The sequence below is a fragment of the Lissotriton vulgaris genome, chromosome 11 (genome assembly GCF_964263255.1).
Source record: "Lissotriton vulgaris chromosome 11, aLisVul1.2, whole genome shotgun sequence".
Classification (NCBI taxonomy): Eukaryota; Metazoa; Chordata; class Amphibia; order Caudata; family Salamandridae; genus Lissotriton; species Lissotriton vulgaris.
In genome coordinates this window covers 52,289,158-52,310,331 of record NC_141699.1, presented here as the reverse complement: position 1 = coordinate 52,310,331, position 21,174 = coordinate 52,289,158, and the positions used below count along the sequence as shown (strand labels likewise).

Sequence of the window (21,174 nt, the reverse complement as noted above, 5' to 3'; positions counted from 1 at the left end):
CGTTCCTAAGTATGCCATGCCAACGTCTTTTTGTGGTGTACTTCTCCGTTTTTCAGCTCTAGCTGAGTAGGCCCCTGAATTTCTGCCACCGAGCCTCTTTTCTGGCTTCTGACTCCAAGGGCCTCTGCCCAGGCTGCCTCTGTACCCGTGAACTCTGACTTACTTCCAGCGCGGCCCCTCGCGCTCAGCTCAGCCTGCTGCCTGCCAAGATTGACTATAACCTTCGAGTTATCTGTTCCGCTCCCCGAAAATACATTCCTGCCTGCTAGCTTCAGTAAACATCCCTCTTCAGCTGCAGGGCCAAAGGGCCAAAGGGCCGACCTGTCTCTGTGCAAGTAATTCATAGCTTCTGTTGCCATGCTTCCATGGAAGGCCCCGTGCCCCCACGCTTCTCATGCAGACACTTAGGCGCTTATACACGCACTCACAGTTAGTATAGAATAGCTTCTGCCCTAGAGACCTTTCTGCCCAGATAGCTTAGTTCCTAAACACCAGATATCAGATATGATAGAAGCACAAGTTGATCTGACATGCCAGACTTCTGTCTCTTTCCGTCAGTGTAAATGTCAAGTCCCCTGCACCCTCCGACTCCATGTCATTCACACGTCATGCAGCTGCGCGCGCATCCAAGCTTCCGATTACTGCTGACATTGCAACATTTCTGTTAGTGCCACCCTTTTGTGACACCTACCTGTGACGATTCTAGCACACACCTCCAGTTCACGCCTAGTCCACGCCTTTTGATTACGTACTAGCAACACGTGTATACTGTTATCTTGTCTTCTCTCAGCTGTTACGCCCATTATGACTGTTTCGTATGACATGAATTAAGTATATAAGCTATGTATTGTCAATAAATTGTAGCGCGCTCACTCTATCCCTTCTGACACCCCTGGGGTGGTCAGAACATGATATCCTGGTCTAGACCATTCCTTTTTGAGGAATAAAACCCCTAAGAACTCTAACACCACGGACTCTGTTTTCTTTCTTTCCGACTTGAGTTATTATTGATTAAGTACTTACCTGCATAGAAATTAAGAGAGTAAATTAATTATTTACGTCATTTTGGCGCCCGAACAGGGACCCCTCCCCCACCTCACGCGCCGGTTGGTGCATTGCAAGCTGTGTCCCCTGCCATCAGTTAGATGGAAACTACGCGTACCGGCAGGATTTCCTGCATCTCCCTCTGACCCACGGAGGTGACGAAGACTGCGATCAGTACCCAGACGAGGCGGTGAGGAGTGCGGAGGATCCCGACCAGAGCCTAGCCGAAAGAAGCAAGGTCCGAGGTGTCAAGAGACCCACCCAGGTTTCCGAAGTTTTTCCGAAGTTTTCCGAAGTTTTCCGAAGTGTCGAGTCGAGTCCAGTCGAGTTTTCCGAGGCCTTCTGTTTCCGTGCTTCCCGGTGAGTACCATTGCTGGGACGTATCTAGACGGGTTTGGGTACACAAGTCCGGTCTGCACTGTTTTTAGGCAGTGTATCTGTACTGTTTAGCAGTATATCTAGTCTGAATTTCTGCACTGTTACACCAGTGTATCTGTACTGTTTAGCAGTACATCCAGTATAGGGGGTAGTCATCTATGTCTAAAAATGTCTTTTTCATGTGATTAATGTCGTGGTATGAATGTGACCGTTTTTATGTGCATTATTGTGTTTCTTGTATAACTAGCCGTATTCAGTATTAAGTACTAAGGATTGAGCATTCAGTACTAAGTAACAAGATGCCGTTTTTTAACAAGTTAAAGCAGATAGGAACTAGGAAAGGGATACTGGAGGAAGAAATTCCTATTCCCCCTAGGGACACTCCAGGTAACTTTATGTACCATAAGCATGGCATAGATGCCATATTGTATCTAGATTTATGGGCCGACTATACGAAACATCTAGACGAAAGACACAGATGGCCCGTTAACGGAACATGGGATGCCGAGTGCATCATAAGGAAGAAGAAGCATTATGGAAAAAGAAAGCTAGACAATCTCAGAAAGACGCCATAGAATTTTGGCGTAAGGAAGCACATAAGCGTGCTGAAAGAGAACTACGTAGAGAAGATAGACTTAAAGAATCAGAGAAAGCCCAAGAAAACGAACTAGTTACCGAGGGGATCCGAGTAAAAACTGAACAGATAGACCGCGCACGACACAATCTCGTAAACGGTATGTATCTCGCGGCCGAGGGTACACCTGAGGCCCTATCAGAAATACCGAAAAACTTACCGTCACCATTGATCCCAACTAAAGTAATGCATAAGACTACTAAAGACATATTCCTAAATTCTCATCTAGAGGATGTAGCACCGGCTTACACCAATCTGCCTGTTCGCACCCCGCCTCCAGATCATGTTCCGCCAATACCGCAACAGACCTCCCCCGTTCCGCCAGCCCCGCCACTTCCCGCACCCAAAATAGACCTACCGAAACCACGTTTACCTGATGCAACTAAACGACAAATTCAAGTTCAGATACCGACTCCACAGGAAGATACTGCACAAGCCTCCGCTTCAGGAGGTGCGACCGCGGGTCCTCGGACCCCGCCATTAACACACAGATTAAATCTCAGGGATATGCAGTGTCCTCTCACGTTCAGGTCACCCCGCTTTGACGCATTTAAAGAAAACATTTCAGTTTGCAGATACGATCCAGTACCCCGAAAAGACGATCTAATGATATTGGCATCACTACGGTTAAGATCTGCTACTGATATCTTGCTATGCTATGTAGGAATGAAGGAGCGCCTAGATAGAATATATGAGTTTGTTCAGACAGGGAAAGACCCTGACAGTATTAAGGAAGCCATGGGGAAACAGAAAGTTGACATTCAAGCACAGATACTACGATTTTTCATAAATTGCCTAATAAGAGAACGAGACAGGCCTGGAACAGATCAGAGTGAATTAGATGCACTGAACAAGTGGGGTCAAAATATAGCTGAAGGAAAACATGACAAGGGGACTTGCATAGTCAGTATGTGTGGAAAAATTAGAAAAGCAGTGATAGCAGTACATCAAAAAGAAAAAGAAAAAGCAGGAAGAACCAGTAAAGACGACAGATATTATAGCATATGCAGGTAAGGGAACTTACCTTAGGAAGGGTATCCGTCCGGAAAGCAAGAGAGTTTTTTTCTCTGCCTTGACAAACCCGAATTCTGCTGAACATCAGTTCCAGGAAACTGATAGAAGGCTTCGAGATCGAGTAGGGTACCACGTGCTCAATTCTATGGATGAACAAGAACTAGCCCGATCAGCCGTATCATGGGCCGAAAATACAGACATATATAATGATGACACAGTAGCACAGACATTTCTGAACCTTTCCCCAGACGAGCAGAAATTAGCAGGTGTATACATGATTCAGCACCTCCTTATCAAATACAGAAACCATCATTCTGATCCAGGTCCCCTACACGAAACACTAGAAGCACTACTCATGGATAGATGGAGAGGCTTAAGTACCAAAATAATTCAAATAATTCTAGAACAACGCCGTAGATATGACACTTTTATAAGCTCCGAATATGTTCCCGCCCCGCCTCCAGAAAGAAAAACATATCACATGCAATGCGAGGGTGGCATTGAAAGTCAGAACCCCTTACGAGAAGTGCACCCTGTTATGGGTACGGATCACCTTTTGAAACGTGTATATGTACACACGCCTCTGACCAAGTTAGAACTGTTAGAAATGAAGAAACTAGTACCGTGTCATGATAAAGATCCCGCAGGTTTTCACAGAGAGCTTAAAGACATGTTACTGATGGGGGATTACACATATGATGATATCATGAAAATGTTAAAAGTACTGTTGCCCACGGGCATCTACGAGAAACTAAAGGAAAAGGAATGGGAGGTGGGAGACACAAAGATTGCATGGGCAGAGATAGAAGACGAAGAAAGCAAACGTATCCCAGGGGTAGGCCTTGGGGACAAAACTAAAGCATTACCAGGTTTAATAGTACAGGTCCTGCCAAGATTATTGACAACGAGAAAGGAAGATTGGGACGCAATCTCGTCCTGTAAACAGAAACATGATGAAGATACTAGTGACTTCTATTCAAGATTCGAGAAATGTTTCATTATTAATAGTGGCCTCAAACCAAGTAGCGAGTCATATCCGCATCTTTTTGTATCAAAATTAGTTGAGAATTCCCTACCATTAGTTAAAAACCGAGTTTACAAAGTTGAAAGTACTTGGCAGGCAAATACACCATCCCAGATGTTACAGATGCTCCAATATCATCAGAACAGAATTAGAGAAGAGCAGGATCAGGAACAAAAACGCATGAAAGACACGAAGATGAAAATGTTAGTAGCTCAGACGGTCCCAGCCGATGGTCAGAGGAAGGGTGGGACCCAGACAAGTCACACTACAGCTCCCGTTAAAGGGACATGCAATTACTGTAAGCAGCCAGGTCATTACGTACATGAATGCCCAGTCCTGAAACATAATATAGCCACAGGTAAAACTAAAGAAAGACCGCATCCGCCTAGACAAGACCATAACCAGCATCAGTCCTCACAGAATACACAGAATACACAGCCTATGCATGCTTCTTCACCTCCAGCACAGACAGTAGCGGTATCACAGCCACAGCCCATTGCCGCATCACAGCAAGTTTCACAACAGATGTACCAGTATGCCCAGTCCGCTTACCCTGATTATCAACGATATACATGAAACAGCCTAGAGAGGGAATTTGGCTTGCCTCTTATTGAAATTCCTGTAGATCAAGAAGGTCCTTATGTCCACAGTCACGTATTGGGAAAAGACAGAAAGTTTTTAATTGACACAGGGGCAAGTCGCACTACGATCAGCCATGATGAAGTCCCAGGGGCACCCCTCTCAGGCTCACAGAATGTTTCCCTTGGTTTTTCAGGACAGCCCATTGTAAATGAAGTATCAGAACCAGTCCCCCTGGCTGTGGGTCCATTATCACGCGTTACAGACTTGTTACTTACAAAATCATGTCCAGAAAATCTGTTAGGAATTAAAACATTGAAGGCTTTAGGAGCCATAATCTGCTGTTCCCCGGAGGGAGTTAGACTCTTTCTACGGGATTTCAAGGGTCATTATGTTTTGCGAGAATTCGATGTCAGATTGAAAAATGTACCAGATTACTTGTGGGCAAAAGGCCCAACTGATGTAGGTTGTATGCACATTACACCATACCGTGTTACACTCAAGACAGGAGTTGTATTACCCCGAATCAGACAATACAAGTTACCACCCGATGCTGTAGTGGCTTTACTGAAAATAATTGAAGAGCTCATAGCCCAAGGAGTGGTCGTAGAGACCGACTCCAATATCTGTAATTCACCCATCATTCCGATTCTTAAACGTCAGTATATCGGCTGGTGATTGATCTTCGAGAACTGAATAAATGCATTATTCCACAGTACCCTGTGGTCCCCGATATCTCATCCCTATTGACTGCTATTGATTCAGAAGCGACGTTCTTTACTGTAATTGACCTCAAGAACGCCTTCTTCAGCGTGCCTATTGATCCAGAGAGCCAATATCTCTTCGGATTCAGTTTAAATGGACGCAGTTTCAAATTTTCGCGCGCACCTCAAGGATTCACAGAAAGCCCCAGCATCTACAGTCAAGCACTGAAAAGACAGCTAGATTGTATTCAAATGCCAGTTAACACCGCTTTACTGCAATACGTCGATGATCTACTGATCACCGCACGAAGTGAGCCCGAATGTGAACAAGCATTACTGACCGTTTTACATTTTCTGGCCGACAAGGGACACAAGGTGTCTCCTTCGAAGCTACAATTCTGTGTTCAGCAAGTTGTGTACTTGGGTCACTTGCTGTCCAAAGTGGGGAGACAGCTCACTCCCGATCGCATTCAGTTAATTGTAAATATGCCACAACCCCAGACACAAAAGGAAGTGCGGGCCTTCATAGGCCTCACCTCGTACTGCAGACAATGGATTCCGCAATATGCATTTCTAGCTAAACCACTCATCCAGTTAACGACACAGGAGGCAGCGACCTCGACTGTCCTCCCTTGGACTCAGGAACACACGCAAGCTTTTGAAGAATTAAAGAAAGCATTATGCCAAGCACCAGTTTTAGCGACACCATGTTACAACAAACCGTTTACACTTTTTGTTACAGAACGTGATGGTACAGCGTTGTCTGTCCTCACCCAAGATCAAGCAGGTTCACATAAGCCTTGCGCTTATTTCTCAAGTACATTGGATTCAGTAGCCCAGGCACTCCCTGCGTGCTTGAAGTCAGTAGCAGCAACAGTGTTAGCCATCAGACAGAGCGATTCAATTGTTTTAGGCCATCAATTAACAGTACAAGTTCCACACTCTGTAGAGGTTCTGTTAAACAGAACCCAGACTCAGCACCTGACTATAGCACGACTGACAGGTTATGAATTAACGTTATTCCAGCCACATATAGAAATCAGGCGCTGCAGTATTCTGAACCCCGCAACACTGTTACCTACAATTATGACAGATCCAGCCCCGCATGATTGTATAGAAATCATTAATGCAGTAACAAAGCCACGACGAGATTTAACAGATGTTCCACTGACAAATCCAGACCTGACACTTTATGTGGACGGTTCATGCCTGAGAACAAATACAGGAGAATTAGTGGCCGCGTATGCAGTGACCACTGAAACCGAAGTTAAAGAAACACATCGTATTGACACACTGTCTGCTCAAGCAGCAGAGCTCATCGCTCTGACCCGAGCTTGTATACTAGCCAAGAACAGAAATGTTAACATATACACTGATTCCCGTTATGCGTTCGGAGTCGTACACGACTTCGGCATGTTATGGCAAGAACGAGGTTTCCTGACCTCTCATGGTGCCAAGATACAACACGGTCCCCTCATTCAAGCACTGTTAGAAGCAATACATTTGCCCTCGGGCATATCAGTCATGAAGTGTAAAGCACATACTAAAGTCACAGATTCTGTTTCCCAGGGTAATGACCTGGCAGATCAGACAGCGAAACATACAGCATTAACTCACACTCAGACAGCTGACATGACAAAGACAATAGTACCGACAAAGTGTATGGCAGTCAAGGATCCCGCCCTAGATGTAATTGATATTCAGGCACATGCTACCCCAGATGAAATAAAGAAATGGATTGAACTAGGAGGGATCCAGACAGATCAAGGTTGGATGACGAAGGGAAAATCTACATGGTTTCTCCCTGACTCTATGGTTCAAGTCATGATTAACACAGCACATAGCCCAGCACATCTAGGAGAGAAAGCGATGTTAGACAGTTTACAAAATCTCTGGAACAATAAACACTTACGGGCAGCCGCAAAACAGAAAGTGCGTACTTGCATGATCTGTTGTCAGTTCAATCCAGGTAAAAGCGTCCCTGTAGAGCAAGGTGGATTTCATCCTCCCGATCACCCTTTTGAAGTCCTCCAGATGGATTATATCCAGATGAACCGTTGTCGAGGATTCAAGTATGTCCTTGTAGTTGTTTGTGCTCTGTCCCGTTGGACCGAAGCATACCCAGTCCCAGACTACACTGCTCCGACCACTGCCCGGCAGTTGGTTCGTGAATTCTTCCCACGATACGGTTTGCCTCGTGTTGTGTACTCAGATAACGGACAACCCTTCTCGTCCGAGTTAATGAAGCAGGTTTCTTTACTGTTAGGATACCAGTGGAAATTTCATTGTGTCCGACATCCTGAAGCCGCAGGCCTTGTAGAAAGGCATAACCAGACACTAAAGATTCGCCTTGCAAAGATATGTCAGGAGAAAGGGGTCGACTGGATAGTCGCCCTGCCCGTGGCACTATTCTACATGAGAATGGTTGCCCATTCGAGATCAGGGCTATCCCCGTACGAAGTGGTTTTTGGCAGACCACCGAATATGTGGGGGACGCCCATTCCGAAAAAGATCACTGATGTTGATTGTAACATGTTGACAGATTACCTTGCCTCCTTGATGTCTGCACTCCAATCATGTCGTTCACAGGTTGCCGCAGCCTTCCCTGACAACACTGATGTAAAACCGCACGAGGTCCGTCCTGGGGACCTGGTACTGGTGCGAAATTTCGACAGGAAGAGTCCGCTGGAGCCCCGCTGGAAAGCACCGAAGACCGTCCTTCTCACCACGAGGACCGCCGTCAAGATCGAAGGGAGAAAGGGGTGGGTCCATACGAGTCATGTGAAAAAATTTCATGAACTGAAGCCAGACCGAGACTCGTCCACCCCCACCAAAGACTGTGTTGAGCCAAAAGACTTTACAGTTACCGAACGAGAAAAAACTCCCCAAGAGGAGTATAGGTTGAAACTCCGATCTAGCAAGTCAGACAGTTTAATTGTTTAAGTCCTCCCCTAGGTGAATCGGTTAAATAGTTTCTGACATGTATCCCCTAGATCGAGATAGAGAGAGAGAGAGAGACAAGTTAAGAAAAGTGCATATTGTAAATCACTTCGTAGTCACTGTATAGTGACACTATTAATCATGTTTATTCTGAGTATCTTAGTTATTGTTGCTAGCATTCTGCTACCTATCTACTGGCCTATTTTCAGGCGTGAACAATCTGTTTACAATGTCTCTGCTGAACACACTTTTAGCAAGTTACCTCTACACGAACTCTCTTACAGACTTGCGCTGCGCAACAACACATTCATTAGTATGTTACACCACTCCCATCAGACTAACAATGCTACAGACTGCTGGATATGTGGCCGACTCCCTCCCTACCAGAATTACAAGGGAGCTCTGCCCCTCTTTCCGTATCCGTTCACTCACAATGGCTCCTGTGGGGCATGGTTTAAAATAATTAATTCTTTAGATCCCGATATTGCTGTCTTCGATGGGGGCTGGGTTTGGGGAAACTTGAACTTAGTCCTGCTCGACGTCTGTTACCCTGATAAGGAGGGACTCCCCACTCGAATAGGAACTGATCTAGAAAATGAAGTATATGGATTAGGTAACTACACAATTAGCCTTATGATCCTTACTGTAGAATCCGGGGCTGCACCAGGTCTGCCCCATATGCTAGTATTACCAGTCACTGGTGAATTATGTGTCCGAAAGAAAGGTTCAGTACACTTAGGTCATAGTAAATGCACTATTGTGGTCGAATTCAGTGATCATGGTAAATCATCCTTTAAAGCTATCAGTCATTCCTATTTTGTTTGTGGGCATACCGCATACATACGTCTACCTCCAGATTGGGATGGTACCTGTTACATTGCATTCCTTCTGCCACCTGTTTTCCTAGCTCCCCCTGATTACCATAGAAATACAAATCTAGTAAAGAATAGACCCAGAAGAGATATCCCACTTGTCGACTACACAGAAACGGCATGGGAACAGTACACTGATTTTAATAAAGGATTCTTTTTCTTTTTAGGACCTGTCCAAAACAGTAAATTAATACGTAGATTAACTAGAACACTTGAAGCAGTAGTACATGAAACTGCCTCCGCCTTAGGTAACCTAACAGAGGAGCAATCTGCTATGCGGGTTGTTGTCCTTCAAAATCGTCTTGTTATTGACGTCATCTTGGCAGATAGAGGTGGAGCCTGTAAGGTCATCGGGTCAAGTTGCTGCGTTTTCATCCCACAAAACGCGCCATCTGTTTATCAAGCTATTACCCGTCTGCATAAAATTGCAAATCAGATACATCAGAATCCAGGCACCTGGACTTGGTCCGGTTGGTTCTGGACAACGTTAACCGCTTGGGGATGGAAGATCCTATCCTTCCTAGGTTTTGGCCTTGTCATAGTATTCAGCTGCTGCCTGTGCCTACAGTGCGGGCCGGCGATATGTGGACTGTGTGCCACATCGTGCATTGAACATTCCAGTTTTCTCTCAAATAGACAACGGAAGAGAGATGAACAAATTATGTTACAAGAACAAACTGATCAATTTATGATGATCGATATATCATGAAGGGCCCGTAGGGAACAAGGAGGGAATGAGGAAAAATAAATGTTATGGTCAAGTTGTGTTCCCTAGCGTGTACCCCACCGTCTCCATGTACGAGTTAAAGTGCATGTAACTTCCCTCCTGTACCAGCTATGAAGACGCAAATACATTTGCGTCCAACGTTAACATGTCCTCTTTCAGACCCACCCTGAATGGGTTGAATGGTCCGTTCCTAAGTATGCCATGCCAACGTCTTTTTGTGGTGTACTTCTCCGTTTTTCAGCTCTAGCTGAGTAGGCCCCTGAATTTCTGCCACCGAGCCTCTTTTCTGGCTTCTGACTCCAAGGGCCTCTGCCCAGGCTGCCTCTGTACCCGTGAACTCTGACTTACTTCCAGCGCGGCCCCTCGCGCTCAGCTCAGCCTGCTGCCTGCCAAGATTGACTATAACCTTCGAGTTATCTGTTCCGCTCCCCGAAAATACATTCCTGCCTGCTAGCTTCAGTAAACATCCCTCTTCAGCTGCAGGGCCAAAGGGCCAAAGGGCCGACCTGTCTCTGTGCAAGTAATTCATAGCTTCTGTTGCCATGCTTCCATGGAAGGCCCCGTGCCCCCACGCTTCTCATGCAGACACTTAGGCGCTTATACACGCACTCACAGTTAGTATAGAATAGCTTCTGCCCTAGAGACCTTTCTGCCCAGATAGCTTAGTTCCTAAACACCAGATATCAGATATGATAGAAGCACAAGTTGATCTGACATGCCAGACTTCTGTCTCTTTCCGTCAGTGTAAATGTCAAGTCCCCTGCACCCTCCGACTCCATGTCATTCACACGTCATGCAGCTGCGCGCGCATCCAAGCTTCCGATTACTGCTGACATTGCAACATTTCTGTTAGTGCCACCCTTTTGTGACACCTACCTGTGACGATTCTAGCACACACCTCCAGTTCACGCCTAGTCCACGCCTTTTGATTACGTACTAGCAACACGTGTATACTGTTATCTTGTCTTCTCTCAGCTGTTACGCCCATTATGACTGTTTCGTATGACATGAATTAAGTATATAAGCTATGTATTGTCAATAAATTGTAGCGTGCTCACTCTATCCCTTCTGACACCCCTGGGGTGGTCAGAACATGATATCCTGGTCTAGACCATTCCTTTTTGAGGAATAAAACCCCTAAGAACTCTAACACCACGGACTCTGTTTTCTTTCTTTCCGACTTGAGTTATTATTGATTAAGTACTTACCTGCATAGAAATTAAGAGAGTAAATTAATTATTTACGTCAACGCTTTTAAAAACCCTCACAGTGACTGGTTGGTGTTATCAGTGCTGTCATTTGAGATGTCTTGAGTGATCTTACTGACCATGACATGAGTGATGTAAGATGTGAGGTCATAAGCAGTGCAATCCGGCAGCGCAAGTTATAGTTAGCTCAACTAACTGTAACTGCTGAATTTCTCTGGTTTTGTACGAGGGACATATCAGCTTAACTATAACGTCCCTGTAACCTTTGGTATTTTAGTGAATATTTAAGGTTTCTTTTTGCTAATTCCTAACTATAACATCCCTGTAACCTTTGGTATTTTGGCAAATTTCTAAGGTTGTTTTAAATTCTAGTTCATAGTTGTATTGTCCATTAGTGACCTCTAAGATTTTCGTATTTTCTTTCAATTATTTGATATTGTATATTATATTTATATTAGGAGGAAAAAGAAACAAATGACAGTGCACCCTTTAAAGCCCTAGCACCTGACCCACTATTACTAGTTATTATATATCGAATGGGGATTTCCCTTACAACTTGTGTGCACATTGTTAATGCACCCACTGCAACAATACGATCCAATACAAGATTATAATACTTTAAAACAAAATGCAAAGGGGCAACACTTGACAACAAGACAAGAAATCACTGTTCCATGTCCATAGTGTTTTTCTTAAAGTATCTTCTTTTATTTGAATGATTCCTTCTCTAAAAAAAGCACACCACAGCTGACGCGTTTTGTCCAGAGATGGACTTCTTCAGGTCACAAAATCAAGGAGTCGGGAACTCCCAAACTTTATCAATGGAAAAGTATTCACAGTAAGTAGAATTCACAAGTTGAATTCATGCAAAGCACATATCCGCAGGATCATGTAATCAATTAACCGAAAACTCAGAAGGCGTATCAATGACAGAGTATTCACAGTAAGTAGACTTCACAAATCGAATATATGCAAAGCTCGTATCAGCAGGAGTTTGTGTAACGAAGATAAACACTTCTCTTAAATAAATAGGGATAGTCCAAGGTGTGATATCACCTTTCTAAGCCAGTTCTGAGACCGCACCAAGATAAGGTGGGCCAGCAATAGTGGGACGGTCACCCAATATAGCCTAAATCTAACAATCAGGAAAGATGAGCAAAGATTGAAAGCCAATATAGAGGCAGGACAGCAAACATTTACATTTAGGTAAAGCCCACTAGACTCCACATTCAAAGTCAATCAGAAAGGTTTATTCTCATGAACATATGGACACATGTTAGATTCTCACAGTTTAGATAATGCTTAGAAGTGTGAGGGTGTAGTGGGAAGAATCTTTGACCAAGGACCAATGTACCCATCACAAGGGTTGTATTACTGCAGCTACTGATGAAGCTGATGAGTGGAGCTGTGTCCAGAGAGGTGCCCAATGTATCAACCAGGGACTCTGTTCCCTTGCATTAGATCCCATTGGAGTGTTCCATTCATATGAGGAATGCATAGTTGCAAAATAGAGGATGCTGTCAACTCATCTTCCGGGAGATTGAAAAAAGAATATTAACATTTTTAGAGGATTTATTCCCACATCAAGTTCTTTGTCACTGAACAGTACCTTTTTTATTGATAAAAAAAACGTTATGTTTTATTGGTTCATTTTGTTTGCATTCCTTTCCAATGCCTTTTTAATCTCTTCCCAGGTCCTGATCAGGTCCAGTTGGTGAACAGCCCCTCTCTCTGTGCTGGAAGAGTGGAGGTCAGGCACAATGGGGTGTGGGGTAAAGTCTGTGATGACGCCTGGGATCAGAAGGACGCGTTGGTGGCCTGCAGACAGCTTGGATGTGGAGCTGTACAAAGCTATCAGTATAATTCATCATTTGGGATCAGCCCTTTGCCAGTTCTGATGAGTGATGTCCAATGCCAAGGAAATGAGTCTGCCCTGTGGAAATGTGCACAGCGAGGCTGGAATGTTAATACCTGTCCAACAGGGAGGAATGCTGGAGTGACCTGTGCAGGTAAGAAGTGTAACCTGTGTGTAACAACAAGCTTCCTTGCATAATGAAGACATAGGTTGCATGAGTTCAAAATAAAAAGTGACCTCTGGTGGCAAGCATTTAATCAAGTAGGGCAGGATGAACCATTACTGCCCTTCATTAGACATAACTCTACTCTGGAGCCAGGGGCGAAGTTACAAACCCCTGTGGGCTTGCTGCTGCTCTTTTTTTCTTCCCAACACTTATGACTTCTTAAGGGGAAGGAGGGTCACACTAGTCGATCCACGTATACGCTTTCTTGCCCCAGTCTAGTCTGCATCATCTACTGAAGCTTTGTTCAATTTGAAGCACCTTTTGCCCATACTATGACTTATCAATAGTCTTCAATACCCTGAGCCCAAGTCTTCCCGAGCACAGTCCACTACTCTCAGTCCCTCACTTTGACAATAGTACCTTAAATCTATCCTTCCCTCCCAATTTCCTTCCCTCTACTCTTCCATCCCTCCATTCTTCCCTCCGTTCAATACTTCCCTTATCTCCCTCTGTCCTTCCCTCCCTCTGTCCATCATGCTCTCCCTCCACACTACCCTCCCACCCTTCTTCCCTCTGCCCTTCCTTCTTCTGTTTTCCCTCCCTCTGTCCATTCTACCTTGCCTCCTTCTCTCCTCCCTCTATCCCTTTGTCCTTCCCTACCTTCATTCCACATGTTACCTTTTTACCACCCTCCTTCCATCTATCCACCCTCGTTCCTTCTCTCTCTCTGCCCTGTACTGCCTCCTTCTCTCCTCCCTCTCTCCCTTTGTCCTTCCCTCCCTCCATTCTTCCCTCCCTCAATTCTTCCCTCATCTCCCTCTGTCCTTCCCTCCCTCTGTCCATCATGCCCTCCCTCCACACTACCCTCCCACCCTTCTTCCCTCTGCCCTTCCCTTCTTCTGTTTTTCCCTCCCTCTGTCCATTCTACCTTGCCTCCTTCTCTCCTCCCTCTATCCCTTTGTCCTTCCCTACCTTCATTCCACATGTTACCTTTTTACCACCCTCCTTCCATCTATCCACCCTCGTTCCTTCTCTCCCTCTGCCCTGTCCTGCCTCCTTCTCTCCTCCCTCTCTCCCTTTGTCCTTCCCTCCCTCCATTCTTCCCTCCCTCAATTCTTCCCTCATCTTCCTCTGTCCTTCCCTCCCTCTGTCCATCATGCCCTCCCTCCACACTACCATCCCACCCTTCTTCCCTCTGCCCTTCCCTTCCCTTCTTCTGTTCTTCCCTCCCTCTGTCCATTCTACCTTGCCTCCTTCTCTCCTCCCTCTCTCCCTTTGTCCTTCCCTCCCTCCATTCTTCCCTCCCTCAATTCTTCCCCCATCTCCCTCTGTCCTTCCCTCCCTCTGTCCATCATGCCCTCCCTCCACACTACCCTCCCACCCTTCTTCCCTCTGCCCTTCCCTTCCCTTCATCTGTTCTTCCCTCCCTCTGTCCATTCTACCTTGCCTCCTTCTCTCCTCCCTCTCTCCCTTTGTCCTTCCCTACCTTCATTCCACATGTTACCTTCCTACCACCCTCCTTCCATCTATCCACCCTCGTTCCTTCTCTCTCTCCGCCCTGTCCTGCCTCCTTCTCTCCCTGGTTCGCTGCTACCCTCCCGATATCTTTCTATCCCTTTGTCCATCCCACCTTCCCTTCACCCTTCCCTCTCACCCTCTCTCCGTCCTTCATTCTCCCTACTTCCCTCTCTCTCTCTGTCCTTCCCTTCTTATCTCCCTCCTTCCATCTGCCCCATCCTCCTTCCTTCCCTCTCTTTGTCCTGCCTCCTACCCTCCCTCCTTTCGTCCCTCTTTCCCACTATCATTCCCTCTCTCTTTCCATCCCACCTTCCCTCCACATTTCCGTCCCTCTGTTTTTCCTCCCTTCCCTCCCACCTCCTTTTTCTTTGGCAAGTATAAGCTTGGCACTTGCAGGGTGTGGGTAGAGGAAAGCGGGGAGGATATATTGAAGAGGGGGAGAATCTTTTTTGAGAAAGAAAATAAATCCTCTCGAAAGTGTTTGAGTTTGTTGGTATGTTGCAGAGGGTTGCTGCCTTGAAGGGGCGGACCCATCTCATGTTGTTATACCTAGGAAGAAGTAGAAGGACCTAGGGCCTCATTTATGAGGCCTTGCGTCAGTTTTGCGCTGCTGATGCGTTACTTTTTGTGACGCATCGGCGGCGTAAAACATGCGCCTTGTTGCGCCATATTTAAAAAGTGACGCATCTAGGAAGATGCCTCACTTTTTAAACCCCTGCGCCACATTATACCTGCGTCAGGTATAATGTATGCAGAGGGGGCGTTCCCCCGCAAAAAGCCTCGTAATAGTGACGCAGTGAAATCTATGAGATTTCACTGCGTCACTTTTAGGACGCTGTTGCGTTAAAATCTTGCGCCTGCCTCACAGCAGGGATAAGACTGACGCAAGCCCTTTCACATGGGGCTTTCCCCATGTGAAAGGACGCATTGCTGGAGTTGCGTCACTTTTATGACACACTCCAGCAATGCGTCACTTTTGCGCTTCCAGATACGTCAGAAATACTGACGTATCTGTAACTCCTTGCGACATGATGCGTCATACATTAAATATGACGCATCATTGGTGTCGCAAGGAGTGCGCAGTGAAAAGTGACGCATCGCTGTTTTCACGCAGCGATGCGTCACTTTTCATAAATGAGGCCCCAAGGAGTAATTAAAATTATTAAAGTTTTGTAAGATTGTTATCAACACTTGTCATCCATGAAAATGTTGTATTAAAATTAAATTAAATTATACTCCTTTTTTGGCTATTTAAAATCGACACTGAGTGCCAGACACTTCTGCACTTTTGCACGGTCCAATGGTATTGGAGCACTCACGCCATCCTCTGTATTGCCAGAGCTCGAATACGAGCCGATGGCATTGGAGCGCTTTAAATGCTCACCAGTTACATTACACAATGACACATTCATGGGAAGCCTAAACCATTGCCCAGAATTACAAGCTCTTCAGATGACTGAGATGCGAACTTCGTTCCCAAGTTCCCCTGTCGGCACCTCTGGCCATTACGCCACATCATCCTTTCACTTCAAGGCTCCTCAACAGTTTTTTCCTATCGCTTCCACATTTGTTTAGCAAGACCATTCCAACACCAAAAAAGCATTGGCAAAGCCAATAGATCTCGGTATTGCCCGAGCTATTGGCCTTGTCAGTGTGAATGCCCTTTAGCTATGTTGTCTAGCAGCACATCTGCTGTCTGTTCAGCATGCTTAGCACAGCTTAAAGGCACTGGAAAGGTTTATTGATGAGGCCAGCGCAGGCCACGTCATAGTGCTTTTTGTGTTAGGAGGGGTGGGACAATAAACTCAACATGGCTCAAAATGATATGATTCTGGGATTTCAGTGCCTTCAGCCTTGCCCCCCTTGCCTCCTTCCCCTGCTCATGGCGTTGTGAAATCTGACGAAACTGATGTACATAGACAGCATTCATTTCCCTTCTTCTCCCACTCCTCTCCCTGTGGGCACCATGGATACTGTAAATTATTGACCGTATCACCCTGCCAGTAAGAACCCGTACCCCTATGCATATGTACAGCCATTCTAAGCACCATGGCCTTTTTACCCATTGGAATCCCCAGCTTCCCTCCTGCGCGTATCTTGTACCCCCTCTCTCATGTATAGACCATGAAACCCTTTCCCTTTGCGCGATCCTGATGTGAAAAGGTAACCCTCCTGCTTGACCCAGGCCTTCCTCATTTCCCTCTCGAAGAAGCATCCTTCGCCTCAGCTGACATAGCCCCCCAGTTGTATCTGACTGCCCCTGTTCTCTCATGTACAGGTCATAAGATCTCTCTCTCTCTCTCTCTCTCTCTCTCTCTCTCTGCGCGACTCTGGCCCTGCACGCACCCTGACCCCCTCCTTCTCCTCATATGAGCAAGTCATAAACCTTCTTCTTCCGCAAAGCCCTGTCCTTGAGAGTCACGGCCGCGCCTGACCAGCACCTCCTTCCCTTCCCTGAATGCCCCTCTATTGACAAGCCCTCCCTCCACGCTCGATTGTCCACGCAGGCATGAATACCACTCCTTTGATGACCCCTTCCCCCGAGTTCAGCTGACCACACATGTCCGAGGCCATCGCCTAAGCCAGGAGATGCCATTTACCGCCCTTATTGTATGCCTAGCCACCCCACCCCCTGGGCCATGATCAGGCGCACACATCCTACGAAACACTCAGCTGCATGATTACCCTCCCCTCTTATCAGCAGGTCAAGGGTCCCCATTGTGAACGTATGTGGAGTAGGATCATCACGAGGATTATAGGGATGTCTTCCTTTTGCAACATACTGACCTGATTGTACCATCAAATGTTTTGCAAGGTATAAAAGCAAGAGTCTCAAGCTCACTTGTTAGAGCACCTCCCGAAAGACACTGTGTTTCGTGTCCGAAATGACTGGCTCTCCTCATGAGAAATAAACTCTGTTCTTGATTCCTGCTCCCAGCGCCCGTCTCTTTAGTTGGTAATTATTCAGCATGGGAACTAAGAGGCGGTTTGCGTCAGCAGCCTGGGCATCGATAGAATTATGGGCTCGCTTTCCACAATTGGCGCCCAACGTGGGGGCCATCAGTGACATAGGGTTCGGTAAGAGAGATCCAGACGAAGAAGTGAACGTCTAAAATGATCGGAGTATACCTGCCTTGAGAGGGCCCTAGCCCGGCTGCCGATCGACAGAACTTCACCAATTCTGAACGGACCTCTCTTGAGTGACCTATTGTCCTGACTGGAATCCCACAGGAATGCTACATGGAGTAAGAGAACGATCAGGCGCTGGAGGAGGGAGTCGAAGAACTGTCCGCATGGTCCGGTCCGGGTAAGATTAAGTAGGGTGTTTTTACGCCTGATTGGTAGGGTGGTTCTATCCACCTGATTGATTGATTGATTGTATTGAAATCGGTATTTGTATACTGATATTGTATTGGTTGGTATTGGTTCATTTAGCTTTGAGGGCTACTTGACATATTGGTTCTCTTTTGAGAACGAGACATTCTCTGTTTGCAAACAGCGGCGAATAGGAACGTCGTCCCTCTTTGCAGATAGAGAAGGGTAGGTAATGCAGACTTTTGTCCCCGTTGTAATCCGTCATGCCTACTTTTCTCCCCACTGAATTGTTTGAAGTCGATTAATAATCGATTGTTGCTCTTTGAGATCTTCCCTGTCCACAAACAGAGACGAATAGGAATATTCTGTTCCCTTTATGGATAGCGAAGGGCAGGTAATGCAGACATTTGTCCCCGTTGTAATCCGTCATGCCTGTTTTTCTCCCCATTGATTGGTTGGTTGCCTGGACATTGTTGTCTCAGGAATTGTTTCGTTTGAGGTATTTTCTATTTGCAAACAACGTGAAATAGAAATATTCTGTCTTTGCAAGTAGAAAAGGGTAGGTTATGCCCCTTTGTGAATTCGTCAGTCCTACCCACTCCCCACTGGTTGGTTATTGTGGGGTAGCTCGCATGGTCCGCCCAGGAGACTACCCTTATGGAGGACATATGCTCTCTACTCATGGGCCATTTAATAGAAATAGACCGACTGGTCCGTCCAGGAGGCTACCCTAGTAAGTGGAAGTACATCGTTCGGTCTGTCCAGGATGATACCCTAATGAAGGAATATATGTTCCCCTTTTGATCGATAATCTCGTTCCACCCCGGACCATTTATTGGAGGGGACTCGTCTGGTCCGTCCAGATGTACCCCCCTAGTGAAAAGGACACATAAAAATATGAAGTGATCACCGTTCCCTACTAACAGAAAGCTTTAGCTCGAAACACGCTAAGGAAGAGAAAGAAAAATAAAAAGAAATCAGGCTAAGACAGTAACCCCCTGATGAGCTTTTGACTTCACCAAAAATAAGAAACATTAGAAATAGTTCGTAATAAGAAATGTAAAATGGCGAAAAGATTTGATAGCAGAACATAGCCGCGAGGTAACTAGGCTTCACTGCCTGTTCCTGCTCGCAACATGTCAGCCTCATTGCCCGCCCCGCCCAAATAACGGTCACATGAAATAGAAACAACTCAATAGGTACCTACCCCCATTCTGGAAGCTCCCGAAGTGCAACAGGTCCGCGGTTACGCCCATCCGGAAGGCGAGGCCTCGAGGCACGAGGGACTCGCCTGGCCACGGTCAGGAGGAGATGATGTTGGGCAGGCGGTCCAAAGGATGACAAGGACCTCTCCATCTTTTCTCTTCTGCCGCCCTGCAGGCCGCGGGGAGAGAGGGGGCTGTCTTGCCTCGGCCACCGACCACCCCTCTTTCTCACCCGATCCGGCTTTTGTCGAAGGCCGAAGCCAAGGCGAGATCGGCGGCGAATCAAGTAGTCCCGCCACATGCCAAATTCGCCGCATGCCATCGCCTGCATAGGTACAGGCAGTCCCGCCACCTTTCGGGCTCCCTGGAGAGTTGAAGGTAGTCCCGCCACATGTCAAAAAGGGAGGGGGGGGGCTGTCTTGCCTCAGCCGCCGACCACCCCCCCCCATCATCAATGGCTGGCACGGCCAATGTTGAAACGATGGAGCCGAAGAACGGCGCGGGGTCGCTGGAAGGGGGAGGTGGCGCGAACGACCCTCCCCCACCTCCCTCCAGGTGGAGGCTTCCAGCGACACCCCAACACTCTTTGCTTAAAGAGGGTCAACATCAAAAAGCGGTCTTCTGCCCAGGACGGGCACTCGCTCCATATCGCCTCTCCTCGACCTTGAAGATTCTATCAGAGCCGGGGGGCCCCCGACCCCCTGCATGGGTGCCCCCGTCCCCTTCACTGGGAACCACGACAGCGGTGCTGCTCCTGCCGGCACCAGACTCGGATCGGAAATGGCTAAAATGCCGCCACGGCACAGGCTTGTTCAGTTCCGGAGGAACACCAGAATGACCCGGTAGGAAAATTGTTGCCGCCCTTCCCATTCTTTGACTCATGGTCCATATTGATTAGACTGTTAACCACATTGCACGAGACTTTCTGAACTGCCAATGGAAAGTTCTGGGCCAACCTTGCGAGACTAGAGACACTCTGACTGTGCTAGAACTTGCCTGACCCCACCCAAAATGGCGCCGACACGAAATGAGACGTTTTTAATGAACTTTGTTGCACCCTGATTGCGCAAGCTTTTTACCCCGAGATATATATAACGTTTTGGATAATGAAAGTAGATATGAAGGATATTGAGTATGTGCTTGGACGATGAATTGACTTAGGGTGGGTACCGATTATGAGTTGGAAAATGAATTAGTGTAATTTAAGGTAATGAATGAACATTGGATAATGTATTTATGAATTTGTTAAAGATGAATTACTGACATGCATCATGCTTGCTCTGTAGGGGAGTTTAATACGATTTTATTGCACTGCCGCACTTTATGCAACGAACTGCCACCAGCCTTGTTCTCCTTATGTACAGTTCCAATCTGCTCCGTGGCTAGTCCACCGGGTTGTAGGCCTGTATTTATGTGTCAACACTTTTTATTAAAAGTATTTTGAAAACGAAAGCATAGTTGTAGCGGTTGCATTAATGAGTTTTGAATGTATTACTACTGTGAACAACGAGAAAGTATGATGAAGGTTAAAGGTTAAAAAGGACCCGATATTCAGCAGCCACACTATGTGTCACAGGCAGCCGGAAAAGTGCTTTAGAAGCCCTAAAACGACACCACAGAAATGCCACCTGACCGCCACCCTTGTACCCGATCGAAAGGGGTTACGACCAAGTAGCTCATGTTACGCAGATCGTCAATGATTATCTGTCTGACCTTTCTGGTCCATCTGGGCTTAAAACGCCGTGATGGTAGGGAAATGCACTACGTGGAGATAGGTCGAGTATGTGGTAGGTAAAACATTTCCGGATTACTGCACGTTGATGAGGTTTTGAATATTGCCCCCCCCACCCCTTCTTTCTCCTCCCTTCTGCAGGTCACGTCGGAATACTGGCTGATGTATGGATGGACGACGACCGAACCGCCGATGAGAGGGGGAAGAAGGGAATATGAGCATGGTCCTTATGACAAATAAAGGTTTTTTTAAGACGTAA

The 21,174-nt window shown here is 46.5% G+C and overlaps 1 protein-coding gene across 1 annotated transcript in view; it reads left to right on the top strand.

Annotated features, from left to right (window-relative positions):
* Positions 1–21,174, top strand: part of LOC147678942 (CD5 antigen-like) — a 192,307-nt gene that overhangs the window by 41,331 nt on the left and 129,802 nt on the right. Inside the window, exon 4 of the mRNA XM_086942441.1 lies at positions 12,819–13,133. Coding sequence (XP_086798567.1) covers positions 12,819–13,133 — 315 coding nt within the window. The remainder of the gene's footprint in view (positions 1–12,818; positions 13,134–21,174) is intronic.